The sequence below is a fragment of the Heterocephalus glaber genome, unplaced genomic scaffold (assembly GCF_053883595.1).
Source record: "Heterocephalus glaber isolate CG9 unplaced genomic scaffold, H.glaber_assembly_v1.0 deba00001687, whole genome shotgun sequence".
NCBI lineage: Eukaryota > Metazoa > Chordata > Mammalia > Rodentia > Bathyergidae > Heterocephalus > Heterocephalus glaber.
Window position 1 is genome coordinate 15,692,470 of NW_028258412.1, and position 13,374 is coordinate 15,705,843.

The window sequence follows — 13,374 nt, forward strand, 5'->3', positions numbered from 1 at the left end:
AGGTCTGCCTCTTCATGTTAGAGAGAAATCCAAGGCCATGAAAGACTGAACCCAAGAAAAATCGGGGAAATATACCGACACCCCAAAGTGATCATTTAGATGGGTGGTTCTCCCCTCTGCACATGCATCAGGCTCCCCTTAAGGGCTTGCTAAAGTCCAGCCTACTGATCCCTCCATCCTAACCTCAGAGTTGCTGATCAGCAGCTCTGGGGATTGGGGCCCAGAGTGGCCCCCAGAAGGTGTTGCTGGACTGTTCAGAGGGCTCCACTTCGAGAACCACTGGGCTAGAGCCAATGTGAAGTCTGTGTCTGGTATTCAAACCACCCTGTGGAAGAGAGCCATCAAATCCCCAGAGAGGAAGGGGACAGAAGGCAAACCCAAGCTTCTTGTGTCTCTGTATAGTGTATGTGACTCCCTATTGTGATACTAAACCTCTAAGCAGCCTGCAGGCAGCTGTCTGGGAGAGGTGTCAGCTCTTGGAAGTGAGACTAGTGAGCACAAAAACAGAAAGGGAATCCAAAGAGGGATCTGGATGGAGTGCTTATGGCTTCTTCCTCCGTGTGTGCCCATCTGGCTGACATAAAACTCAGAGAGAAAAAGACAAAGCCAGCTACAGTAATATGGGATTTTGATTATCCTTGTGAAGTCAAGAAGAGAGCAAGGTGGTATCTTAGGCTTCTCCCAAGAAAGGTATTTTGAGTCTAAACTCTTCAATTTAATACCTTTTAATATCCGTCAGTAGTCTTGTCCTAATTGGAAGCTCTCATTTGACATCTCCTACACCTTGAACCTTTAGGATAAATGAGAGGCCAACTTTGGGACATTGTCCCAGGTTTACTGAAAGAAGTAATCAGTCTCAGTTTTCCACTCGGAAAGTGGGAATGATAATAATACCAATTTCTTAATATTATAAAGATCAAATGACATAGCATATGTAAACTATTTAGTACAGTAGTTGGCAAATGAGTCTCCAAGGAAATGGCAGGTGATGGTTAGGATTGTGATAATGGTGCTAGTAAATACAGACTGATAAGGGAAAGTACTTTTCAAAGCATGAAGTCTGGGTAGGCACCATTGCTAAAATAGTTGGTACCCTTCTTGGACCATCCAGAATGGACCTAAGAGAGTGGCAGTGACAGAAGCTCTCTTGAGAGTTAATTTCCTGGGTTTCCAAGGATACATCTTTGCAGTAGTTCCCCCAACTCATGTCACATCTCAGCATCCACAAGTTCCCAGAACTTTTCAGACCATTTGGGCATCTCATCCATCCAACTGCCTATTCCTCCGTCCATCCATCCATCCATCCATTCAACCACTCTTCCATCCACCCGCCCAGTCCTCTCTCCATCTATCTACCCACCCACCAACCCATCCAACCATCCAACTACCTGCTCTTTCATCTCTCCATTCACTCTACCCATCTACCCACTCATCTATCCATCCATCCCTCCATCCACCCAACCAACCAATGAACCACTCACTCTTTCACTGTCCCCCAACTTCATCCATCTACCCACTCATTCATCCATTCACCTATCCACACACCCACCATGCTTCCCTCTATCTATAGCTCTCTGTCCATTCATCCAGCTGCCTATTACTCTACAATCCATCCACACACCTCATCCCTCTATTCATGCAGTCACCCATCCATCTTTTTCTCTCCTCCCTCTTTTTCTCTCAGGTTAAAGTGCCACAACAAATGCACCAAAGAAGCCCCACCCTGCCATCTCCTGATCATCCACCGAGGAGGTAAGTATCTAACCCTTGCTCCCCTAGGGTAGGTTTGGTGTGAGGGCTCCTGCTGAGCATCCAATATAGCCATCCAATCCTGCATGGCTCTGGAAATCTTCTGATCGCCAGATATTTGCCCATCTCATTTCTTTTACAATGACGTCTTCTTGCTGGCTTCTGTCTTCTTTATCTATCTTGCATTCTTGTCCTCCCAAAGCCTTGCTCTTATCCTAGTCCCTGTGATACTTTAGCCCCCAGGTTCATTCTCCTTCAGCCCTTGTCCTCTCATTCTTATCTCTTCTCATAATTTCTACTTCCTCTCTTTCCCCCAATGCCATTGCTTTTCCTCTCCACTTAAGAAGAGTGCTGGGTCAGTGTTTTTCCATATGTGCTCTCCCCAGACTCATTCAATTTGCTTTGCAGCAGCTGGCTTGGGGAGGGGTCTGGCTCATGTCTGTTGGTTTGGGCCATCTGTAGACTACCTTTGGGGGCTCTGAGAGTGTCTGGGCCAACCTGACCAGGCAAGGAAGTTATTCCTAGCCTTTCACCATATAAAAGCAAGACCTATTTACCTGGAAGGAAAGACTCTTCTCTACCCGCCAATAGGAAACAAGCTTATAGTCCAGTTTTCCAAGTAATTCCCCTTGTCCTGTGGTGTAGTTACCTCCAGACTTCGGTGTGCATTTTGCAGTTCATCCCTGGGGGTTGCTCTAGGCTTGTGTTGTCAGTAGCTATTGGCTACACCTGACTGTTTAACTTTAGATTAATTAAAACTAAACAGGGCCAGGGATTTAGCTCAGTGGCACTGCACCTGCCTCACAAGTGCAAGGTCCTGAGTTTGATCCCTGGTACAAAAAAAAAAAAAAAGACTAAACAAAAATACAAATTAAAATTACTCAGTCACACTTCAAGGCTCAGTAGCCACGTGTGGCTACCATAGTGAATAGCACAGAGACAGAACATTTTCAGCACCGCAGACTGGACACTGGCCATTGAATCCAGACCCTTGCTACTCAAAGCCTGGTCCTTGGACCAGCCCACAGCGATCACCTAGGGGTATGGTAGAAATGTACAATTTCCAGCCTGGACCAGGCCTACAGAATCAGAATCTGCATTTTTAACAGAACCTGCAAGACATTTCCATGTACCTCAGAGTTGAAAAAGGCTGCTCGAGAGCAGAAATTGAGACATAGAAACTCAGTTGCCTCCAAGGGCCAGCAAGTATCCTAAATAAGAACAGCTGGCCAGATGAGGCCAGCCACTATCTCGAGAGAGTGACCACTCTGGCAGCAATGCAGACTTGTGTCCTCAGCACTTCTGACTTTCAAACAAAAGCCCAAATAGAGTTTCATATACCATATACTTATTTTTAAGTGTTAGAACTTCTTAAATATTACAAAGTCTTTCTGACCACCTACCTGCCACTGGCCCCTCTATAGGCTGAATGGAGCCTTAGAGCCAGCAGAAAGCAACGTGAGGGTACCGCAACTTGCTAATCCAAGACTCCTTTGTCCCCCCATCTCCCCTGGCCTTGGTTAGTGCTTGCTCAGGGCAATCACTCAAGTTTAGAATGAACCCAAGGGAAATTTAAAGAAGGAGGCAAATTGCTGCGGAAAGCACAGTCCCAAAGCCAAGAGGCAGTGGGTTTTTGATGACTTTTACATTGTTGATCACCAGGAAGAGAGAAATGCAGGAAAAGTCTTCAGTTCTCCTCTCCTGCCCTGCCCACCCCATGTCCTTAATTAAGAGCCATCTGTTCCCTAAGAAACTCGAGGAGGCTATTTTGAAACCTGAATTCTCCCTGCATCTGAGCCCCAGCTCTGGGTCAGCTTCCTTGGGGAATTCGCCTCCCACCAAATTCCTCTCCTTAGTAGGTGCTACCGGAGCCCAGCTCCCATGTGGAAGCGAGACCCAGCCTGCTAGCAGGTGCCCTATGCTCAGACGCTGGTATTTGGAGACAGGTTCCCTCCCACCCACCCACCTTCAAGGTCATGTTTCTTGTGCTCCAACCCTGCAGGTTCCTGTATGGGCAAAGCAAGCCGAACTTTCCAGAAGTCTGACAGCTTCTTGCTTCCTCCCCCTTGTTGGTGGAAAGTTGAAAATAGAGTCAGTTTCCATGGTGATGGCAGCTCAGGCTAAGCAGAGAAATTAAATGTCTGGGTCAGTCCAAAGCTTTAACTTCCCAGTCACCCCACCCCCGCCCCCACAATAAAAAGCAACTGACAAGAACCAATATCAGGCATGGTATCTGAATTTGAGCCTCTCACCATTGTCCCTCGCCATGTTCGCTCTGAGCAATAGAAACACCAGAGGGGAGAGAGGCTTGGTGACAGGACTCGGATCGGGGAGTATTTATGTGGCCCCACTATGTGCCCAGCTTCCTGTGTGTGGCTTTGGGGTGTTATATCAAGGGCCAGGGCAGAAGAGCAGAGTCTCTCTTTCAGGGATCCATGATTGTTTAGAACAAACGATGTTCCAATGTGCAACAGGTTGAGAAACCCCATAAGTAACAAAAGATGATCCCAACACAAAGGGTAGAAGGGCAGAGACAGGTGGCCATCATGACCCAGATCATTAACTATAGGCCCTGAGAGATCAGGAACCTCTTGGATTTTAAATGAGGTTCAGTTCTGGAATGAATGCCAATATGAAACAACAATGGTACTGAAACAAAACAAAATAAAACCCTAATAGCTTTTGGTTTTTTGCTGTAATTTTTATTGACAAAAGTCATATATTGACAGAATAAAATGTTTAGAAACCAGAGAGCACACCCAGAACCCCCCATGGCAGTGCAGTCACAGTCACTTTTAGTGTCAAGTGCAGGTCCTCAAAGTGGGGCCTGAGCTCTGTACTCCTGGCATGGTTAAAACCAAAATGATACTTAAACTCTCAAATGTCTGTTTTTACCCCTACGGACCCAGCAAGGTTAGTCCGGACAGAGTCAGTCCCCTGTGACATCAACAACCCTGTACGGAAGCCACCCCGGTATTCGGACCTGCACATCAGCCAGACACTTCCTAAAACCAACAAAATCAACAAGGTGAGACTGAGCTCTGCTGAGTCTGGGCATGGGGGGCTCAGCATGGCCTCGTGTTGGGCAAGAGGGAGGAAGGGATGGATCCAGAAGCGTGGTTTATTTTGTGTAAACCAGGGATGGGGCATCAGCGGAGAGGTACACGTGCCAGGGATCTTTCAGATTTAAAGCGAGGGCACATGGAAATGAAAATGAATGAGTGTGTGGAGGAGGAAGCATTAGAAATGGGTGGAGATGCCAAAAGGGAGTTTCCTTGGTGGTCCAGATCCTGCCAGTTCTGCTCTTCGAGATGTTTCCCCATCTGCTGATCAGCTATGCAGATGGTTCTCAGCTTTCTGAACATCTGTTGATCTAAGGGTTGGGGGATCTGTTTTTCAGCTTCTGCTGGAGACTGGATAGATGGATATCTTTGAGGGCCCTCATCTATGAGCAATAGCCAGTTTGGTTGGTCTTTCTTTGGGCCGATGGCCAACAGCAGGCTCTGGTGCATCCTTCTTTCCCGCATGATTTCTACATCTTTTGTTTGGTCTGTTGATGGGGCTACAGCAAACTATCCCACACGAGACCCATGCGAGAAGGCAAAGATTGTGCATTGAGGTCTTTGTGCACTGTGTTGAAGGTGGATAAAGTATGATCAACTGGAAATGGGGAAGGTTGCTAATCTGTGTGCAGGTCCCTGAGGGTCATCATGACAACTGCTGACCTCTCCTTGGCTTCTCCGTATAGGCTAGAATGGGATTGCCCCCTCCTCAATCCATTCTCCACATGCAGCCAGAGTGAGTCTTAATGAACATAATTGGAATCTTATCACTCCTCTGCTTAAAATCCATCCAGCAGCTTTCTCTTGCTTTCAGAAAACAAATCAGATCCTTTACAGCAGTCCACAAGGCCATGCATAATTTGGTCCCTCCTTCCATCTCTGACCTCCCCTTCCAACCTCATGCCAAAGCCCATATGTTCTTTTACTCTTGTTCTCTATCACAACAGTTGTGGCCACTTGATCTCAGAGCCATTCACCATCTGGCTTCTTGCAGCAACATCCCAGCAGTCGGGAGAGCCTGGCCTCAGAAGAAAAGAAAACCAGCCTTGGCTTCCTCTACTTACTGGCTGTGAAACTTCCAATGAGTAATATAAACTCTCTGAAAGCCAGTTTTCCCATATGTGAAATGGGGCCGTTACAGTTATCTGCTGCGGCACAGCCAGCTACCCCGAACTTAGCAGTGTCCAACCACTCCAGTCCTTTGCTCACAGAATTGTGTGTTAGGAATTGGGACAGAGCACAGGAGGGATGGATTGTTTTGGCTCTATGATGTCCAGGAATCAACTGAGAAAACTCACACAGCCAGCAGCCACACGTTTGTGTGTTTTGTTTCATTGTTTGTTTTTTGGAGGGCAGGGGTTGCTATACTGGGGTTGGAACCCAGGACATCAGGCATGGTGGGAAAGTGCTCTACCACTGAGCTACACCCCTAGCCTTAGAGTCATCTAGAACAGGGATTGGCACATCATAGTCCCCATGCCAAGTTCAGCCCACCACCTGTTTTAGTGAATAAAAGTTTAATAAAAGCCACCCCCCTATTGTGTGCTGCTTTTGTTCAACGACAGCAGCAAAGTTGAGTGGTCACAACAGGGATTATGCAGTCTGCAAGGCCTGAAATGTTTGCCATCAGGTTGTTTACAGGAAAAGTTTGCTGACCCCCGATCTGAAGGCTTTGTTGCTCCTATGCCTGGTGCCTGGACTGGGTGAGTCAAAGGCTGGGCTGTCAGAAACGTCAGCCACCAAACTTGCACGGGACTTGCCTGGTGGCCCAGGTTTGCTCAGACTACAGCTACTTCTGGGCTTGTATGGCAGCTCATGGCTCAAAGAACAATCAAGTTAGCAAAGGAGGTGAGACCACTTCTGGAGTCCCTTAATGATAGGAGTAGTTATAAGTCTGCTCAAGTTCAAGGGGAGGAGACAGAGACCCCAAGTCTGAATGGAAAGAGCCCAAGAGGCTAAGGATTTGGACCCACATTCTGTGGCATCCCAGGAGAGCAATAAGAGTGTCAACCTCAGACTTGTAAATGTGAAATTAAAGAGTCTACATTTAAAAACACTTAGTACAATTGCTAGCACCTAGTAAATGTCCAGGAAATTCTAGCTAGTGTGCTTAGCTTAAGCCTTGGAGCCTTCAATCAAAATGTCAATCTGGGTTCCCTTTCCCTTTACTATTTACAAAAGATACAGGTCTCAGGGCTGGAGATGTAGCTCAACGATAGAATGCTCAGCTAGCACATGTGAGGCCCTGGGTTCCATCCTCAGCACTGCAAATGAAGAAATAAAACAAAAAAGTTAAAGATATAGGTCGCTGAAAGAGGGGCTCCCTACCTCTGGGAGGGCTGAGGGTGCTCACCTAATGAGCTTCCTGGGAAGTGACTCTGTGTCCCTCATGAGCCATCTTTTCCTTTGACACCTTGAGGGGCGAGGAGCTTGGTGGAGCTACTTTGAGTCCTTTGCCTCTAGCTTTTCAGACACTGGAGCCCCTCCATGTCAGATGGAACAGAAACACAGTTCGAATGGATCAGTGACCATGCCATTGTTCTGCTTGTCTCCCTGCAGGAGAATTTGAGAAGAGAAAGAAATTAACCTCTATTTAGAAAGCAGCTTTTGACATGAAGGTGGACAGGATCTATCATCGGGCTGGGTTATTTTTTCCTTCTTTCTCTTCTCGCTGGCTTCATGCAGATTCTTTCTGTCAGGCAATGATGTGGTTAGTGCAATAGATTTCTGAGCCACTTTGGCCTGATGATTTCCTTTTCATTGCTCTTTATCTGTTTTCCTGTCTGACTCCACACATTTGTGTTCACAGAGGCCTTGCTTTTCTATCTAGCACAGTGGCTGGAATGTAGATGTTTGGAGTCAGAAAGCCTGGATTTGCCACTCAGCTCCTTAGCTTGCTATGTGAATATAGGCAAACCATTTCATGCCCTGTATGCCTTAGTTTTCCCTTCTGGGCTGTGTAATAGGAGTATTGTTGGTTGTGGATAGGACTGAATGTATGATATGTATGAGGAATTTAGTCCAACACTGGGTATTCAGCACATGCAAGTAGCTTGATGATAAAGAAAAAGAAGAAGGAAGATGAACAGAAACAAAAGAAGGAATAGGAGGAACAAAGAGGAGAAAACAGGAAATGGAAGAAGAGAGAGAAAGAAATAGAATTAGAAGAGAAAAAAGAGGAGAAGGAAGAATGGGGGAAGAAAGAGGAGGAAGAAGAAAGGGGAGAAAAAGAAAGAGGAGGGGGTGGAGGAGGTGAGGAGAGAAGAAATGGAGGAGATAGATGGTGAAAGAGAGGGAAGGATGGGGAATAAAAGAGGTAAAGAGAGAATGGAGGAGAGAGAGGGAGGTAGAGAAGCAGCAGCAGTAGCATCTTTTGTCTGTCTCCCAGGGGACCCATCTACAACCCTTGACCCTCTACATCTCAGACATCGAAAATGCCATCCTCTGAGGCAGCCGAGGCTGAAGTCCTGCCTGCTGTGGTCAGGATGTTTGAAGCAGCTGCATGCTGGATGGCTGATGCCAGGTGGCTGTGGGGAACAGAGACCCACCTCAGCAGCTCAGCAAGACAAGTTGTCTATGATAAGGATAGACATGGGGCAGTTAGGGAAAGGGAGATCACTTTCTAGGAGCTGGGCCTCCTGACACTAGCCATGGAGGATGGCCTTGAGCCAGCAGGCTCCTTGACCCCTAGTAAGATGATGGACCATTGTTCTGGTCCCATCGTGAAAGTGATTCAGACACTCTTTGGGGTTCTGTCCTGCTCTGTCACTGTTGCCTGGGTTCCTCCTCTGTACTCCCATATTTTCTCTGTGTCCTTGCTTCCACCTCCATCGAGTTCCCACTCCTTATGACTTTTACCTGATATGTATTTTGCTGGGTCATGGAGCCTTCGTTCTCCTTCAGCCGCATCTCTACTCAGTCTTTGCTCCTAATGCTTATACCAGTTATTATTGGCACTGCTCACCATTTCATCCCATATCATACGATACTGACCAAGTGCCACAACAGTCCTGTGTTGGGAAAGGCTATTAGGCCAGAGAGCAAGGACAGTTTCCTTAGGAAATGTCCAGAGAAAGCAGTTCTCAACACCATCATGTCCAAATCAGTGTTCCATAGGGTACAGTGGGAACCTGGAGATGAACAGATGTCTGTTTGAGTCCCACAGTCAGATGTGAGTTTCTTATTCTTTGGCACAAGCTTGGATTTCTGCCCTGAACTGGGTGTTGGGACTCGGGCCAATAACTCCAGCAAACCATTCTACACCTCAGCATCCCCACCCATGAAATAAAGATAATGACTTCGGCGGTCTCTAAGGTATGTTTCCATCTCTTATATCTGTTCAGAAATAGCGATCATGCCGTCAGCCCCTCCCAGAATGAGCTTGTAGAGTTCAAGTTTACTTCGGATGGGACATAACCTCCAGCTGCAGGTCCCACTGGGACACAGACATGGTCTGACCTGCAGAAGGAACTTCCCCTCCTATTGCAACAATTCTTCTGGGGAAGTGAGCACCATGCATATTAAAGAGTCTGTTCATTCCTATCACCCCTGAGTTATAGACATGGTGAAGACCCAATTCCTGTCTTCAAGAGATCGAGCCAATCCCTTCCTCAGTAAAGATGATGGATTCACTTATTCATTCATTTATTCACATTTATTAACCTTCACTACGTTTGTGTTTCTATGCTGAGTTCTGCAGATTCCGAGATGAGTGACACAGTCCAGTGAGAGGAGTTAGGTCTTCTTCCTTCCTCCTTTCCTCCATACCTTCAAACTTTCTTTCCTTCATTTCATTCTTGTTTCCTTCATCCAACACACATTTAATTAAGGGCCCACAGGGTGCCTGGAACTCTGCTAAGTGCTGAGAATTCAGAGATGACTATAACATAGTCCTTGTCCTCAGGAGCTCCTATCCCAGAGGATGAGACAGATAAGCTGAGAGGTGGCCACGTAGAACCAGCAATGGGACTGGGGCATCGTGCACAGCTGCCACCACCAGAGGTGGAGTGGGGAAAGTCAGGCCAGCCTCTCAGGAGATGTGAGATCTGAGCTGCATTTTAGAGAAAGAAGAAGCAGAGTAAGACAGGGCTAACAGATACTCCAAGTAGAGATGACAGTGCGTCCTGAGCCTGGAAGATGTGGAAGGACCTGGTTTTTGCTAGGAACCAAGGGCCATTTAACATGACTTCAGTAGACCTTTCAAGGAAGTGGGGGGGATGATGAAGGAGGAGCAGGTGATATCAGCCCAGATCCAACCTAAATCATGGACAACATTTTAAACATGCGCTATCACTTGAGCAAGGTCTATACATCACCCTCTACTCATGGGACGATAATTTTTAGCACAAGCCTTATGGCTCTGTAACTTAATAATGATCATTTGTACAGAGCATATGTGGAAATTTCTTGAAATCTGCTAGTCTGTGAGTGGGAGTTCAAAGGGCAGAGGCTTAAGAGGGCACCCAGGTGACCCATTCTCATGTCCCCTATCCCCTTGGATGACCCTACCAGCCTCTAACTTCCTTGAAAAACCTCTGGTGTCCCACCAGGCTGGGTGAGAGCATCTCGCTATGTCATAGCCCAACCACATAAACCTTAGCTCCACAGGTTACTGACAGGTATGTTATTCCACTAACATATCTGTTGTTATGGAAATGTAATCTCCTTCAGACAAATTAGGGTAGAGAGAAGGCTGGCTTCCCAATCCCCTTGTACTGAATTGGGTGAGTGTTACCTTCAAGATGGCCTTGCCTGGCAAGTGGCTGAGATGAACCACAGCAGAGCCTTATCTGAAACAGTAAAACTATGGCCTTGTGCTCAGGTGTCCCCTGCCTTCTACTGGGACTCAAATTTATCCCTTCCACACTGGGCCAGAGCTCCACTGGGAAGACCCAGGATTCAAAGGAAAATTCCATAGCCTGGAAGCCCGGTTATACAGGGGATATATGTGTGTTTCTCTCTAATCAAACACAGCCAAGCCTGCATTTCCAGAGTCCTAATATCTCCCTGCAGGGCTGACACTCAACTTGTAGGATCAAATGAACTAATTAAAAAGAAATTAAAAAGACTTACTGCTTCCAGAAAGTTGGAATAGATGTATTTTTCTCTTTCTTTTTTTTTTTTTGGTACCGGGGATCAAACTCGGGTCCTTGCGCTTGCATAGCAGGCGACGAAACCACTGAGCTAAATCCCCAGCCCAATCTAATATGACTTTTATCCTTATAAGAAGACAGACAGACACAGTGAGAGCCCATGTGACAACAAAGGCAGAGACTGGATTGATGCAGCTGCATGCTAGGCAGTGCCAAGGATTGCTGGCCGACACCAGAAGCTAGGAAGAGTCAAAGAAAGATTCAACCACAAGTTTCAGGAATTAGCTATGCTAGTACCTTGATTTCAGACTTTTGGCCTCCAGAACTATGAAAAAAAAAATTCTGTTTTTAAAAGTCACTCAGTTGGTGGTATCGAAGCTAATATGCATACTGCATGAATGGACTGTAAGACTCCAGATAATTAAGAAGTCAACTCTCTTTATAATTGATAGATAGGTTTAACACAAATCCTATTTAATCCTAGTAAGATTAATACGAGATCATTCTAGCTGGGCACAGGTCCAGCTACTCAAGATGCTGAGGCAGGAGGATCACAAGTTTGAGCCACAGCTTGGGCAACTTAGCAACTTAGCGCGACCCAGTCTCAAAATGAAAAGGGATGAACATGTAGCTCGATGTGAAGTCCCTGGGTGGTTAATCCTCAATATCACCAATAAAAATGAAAATGAAAATCATTTAAAAAGTTATATGAAAAGACACAAGAATAAGAATAGCCCAAAACACTTTAGAAAAGAAATAAAGTGAAAGAAAGAATAAAGACTTGCCAATTTTAAGACTTATATAGCTATAGTAATCAAGACCCAAAAGAATATACAGATGGTTAGTAAGCACATGAAAAGATGTTTAGTATGATTAGACATTAGGGGAATGCAAAATAAAACCACACTGAGATACTACTCTACTTCTGTCAGAATGAAAAACAGGGACAAGTCCAACACTGGCCAGGATGCAGAGAAAAACCAATGACTGGCAGACACCTGGTATAAAATGGTCCAGCCACTCTGGAGAACAATTTTTGTATTTTCTTTAAAAATTAAATATGCTATTACCACATTATCCAAAAATTGCATTCCTGGGCATTTATCCCAGAGAATTAAAGACATATGTTCATATAAAATCTGTACATAAATGTTTAATAGTAACTTTATCCACAATAGCCAAAACCAGGAAGCGAGTCCGATGTCCTCTGGTGGGTAAGTAGTTGAACAAGCTGTGGTGTGGCACATCCACACTGTAGAATGCTGCTCCACAGTCACTGTCAGCAGAGGCACCTTCTGGAGACTCTGGAGAAAAACCTTTTGTCTTTCTCTCAGCTTCTGATGGCTCCTGCAATCCTTGAATCCCTCCCTTTGTTGCCAAGTGGTTTTTCTTTCTCTTATAAGGATCTTTGCCATTGGATTCAGGGCCCACCTAACCCAGGATGACCTCATCGTGAGATCTTTGCCTGAATTACATCTGCAAAGATTTCTATTCCAAACAAGATTGGATTCTGAACTTCTAGGGGACATGTCTCTGGGGAGGATGCCATGCTGCCCAGTACAGTGCTCTTAAGTCTACCTGCCCTGGCCATTCTGAAGATGCACACACACGGCTTCTGTCTTCATCTTTCCTCTGGAGCTGATCCAGGGCAAGGAGAGAGAGTGCAGATTTCAACTGAGATGTGGGCAAAGATGGTGAAGGCTCACTCTCATCCTGTCTGTATCTGTCAGGCTGTTGATTCTTTAATAAACACTCAGGAGGAGTGGCGTCAGGTGCACTCTGAGCACCGTGGCAAAGGGCTTTCCAGAATCAAAGAGACATAAGGCAGGTGGCTGCCAACTCTGTGGTTTCCATTATGTGGTAACCTTTCACTCTGCGGTCCCAGCAGTGACCGGGAATCTGTTCCTTCCACAGCTGGATGCACCCTGGGACTGTGGAGAGGGCTGCTGAAGCAGGTGGACTCTGGAAGGATCTGAGGTTTGCAGAATGGGCAAGAGTTGCCCGGGAAGCTGGTGTGGGGCCCCTCCCTGCTCAGCTCACTCTGCTCTGTCACTGCTTCTCTGCCTGTCCTTGACCCCTGCTTTCTTTTCTTTCTGCAGGACCACATCCCTGTCCCTTACCAGCCAGACTCCAGCAGCAACCCCTCCTCCACGACATCCTCCACGCCCTCCTCACCAGCACCCCCGCTCCCACCCAGTGCCACGCCGCCTTCTCCCCTCCACCCTTCTCCCCAGTGCACCAGGCAGCAGAAGAACTTCAACCTGCCAGGTACCCTGGCTTGGGGAGGCGGAGGGTGGAGCAAAGGATGGGGAGGGGGTGGAGTCTGTGCCAAAGCTGTAATGGGGCCAGTCCTTGCTGGAAGGCAGTGGGTTTTCGATCAGAGAGGATCAAGGAGGTCCATGGATGGGCCTTACTGTAACGCAGTCACTGGTGAACCATGAGGCTGTGCAATCAGATTCTCATTTTTGGCT

The 13,374-nt window shown here is 46.6% G+C and overlaps 1 protein-coding gene across 4 annotated transcripts in view; it reads left to right on the forward strand.

The window, feature by feature from the left end:
• Positions 1-13,374, forward strand: part of Ksr2 (kinase suppressor of ras 2) — a 430,849-nt gene that overhangs the window by 337,748 nt on the left and 79,727 nt on the right. For 3 of the 4 annotated variants that reach the window (XM_087198278.1, XM_087198277.1, XM_087198279.1), the window contains 3 exons: positions 1,685-1,751; positions 4,652-4,777; positions 13,003-13,171. In XM_087198278.1, coding sequence (XP_087054404.1) covers positions 1,685-1,751; positions 4,652-4,777; positions 13,003-13,171 — 362 coding nt within the window. Of the gene's footprint in view, positions 1-1,684; positions 1,753-4,651; positions 4,778-13,002; positions 13,172-13,374 lie in introns of all 4 variants that reach the window. The other variant, XM_004843700.4, reaches the window with a different exon arrangement.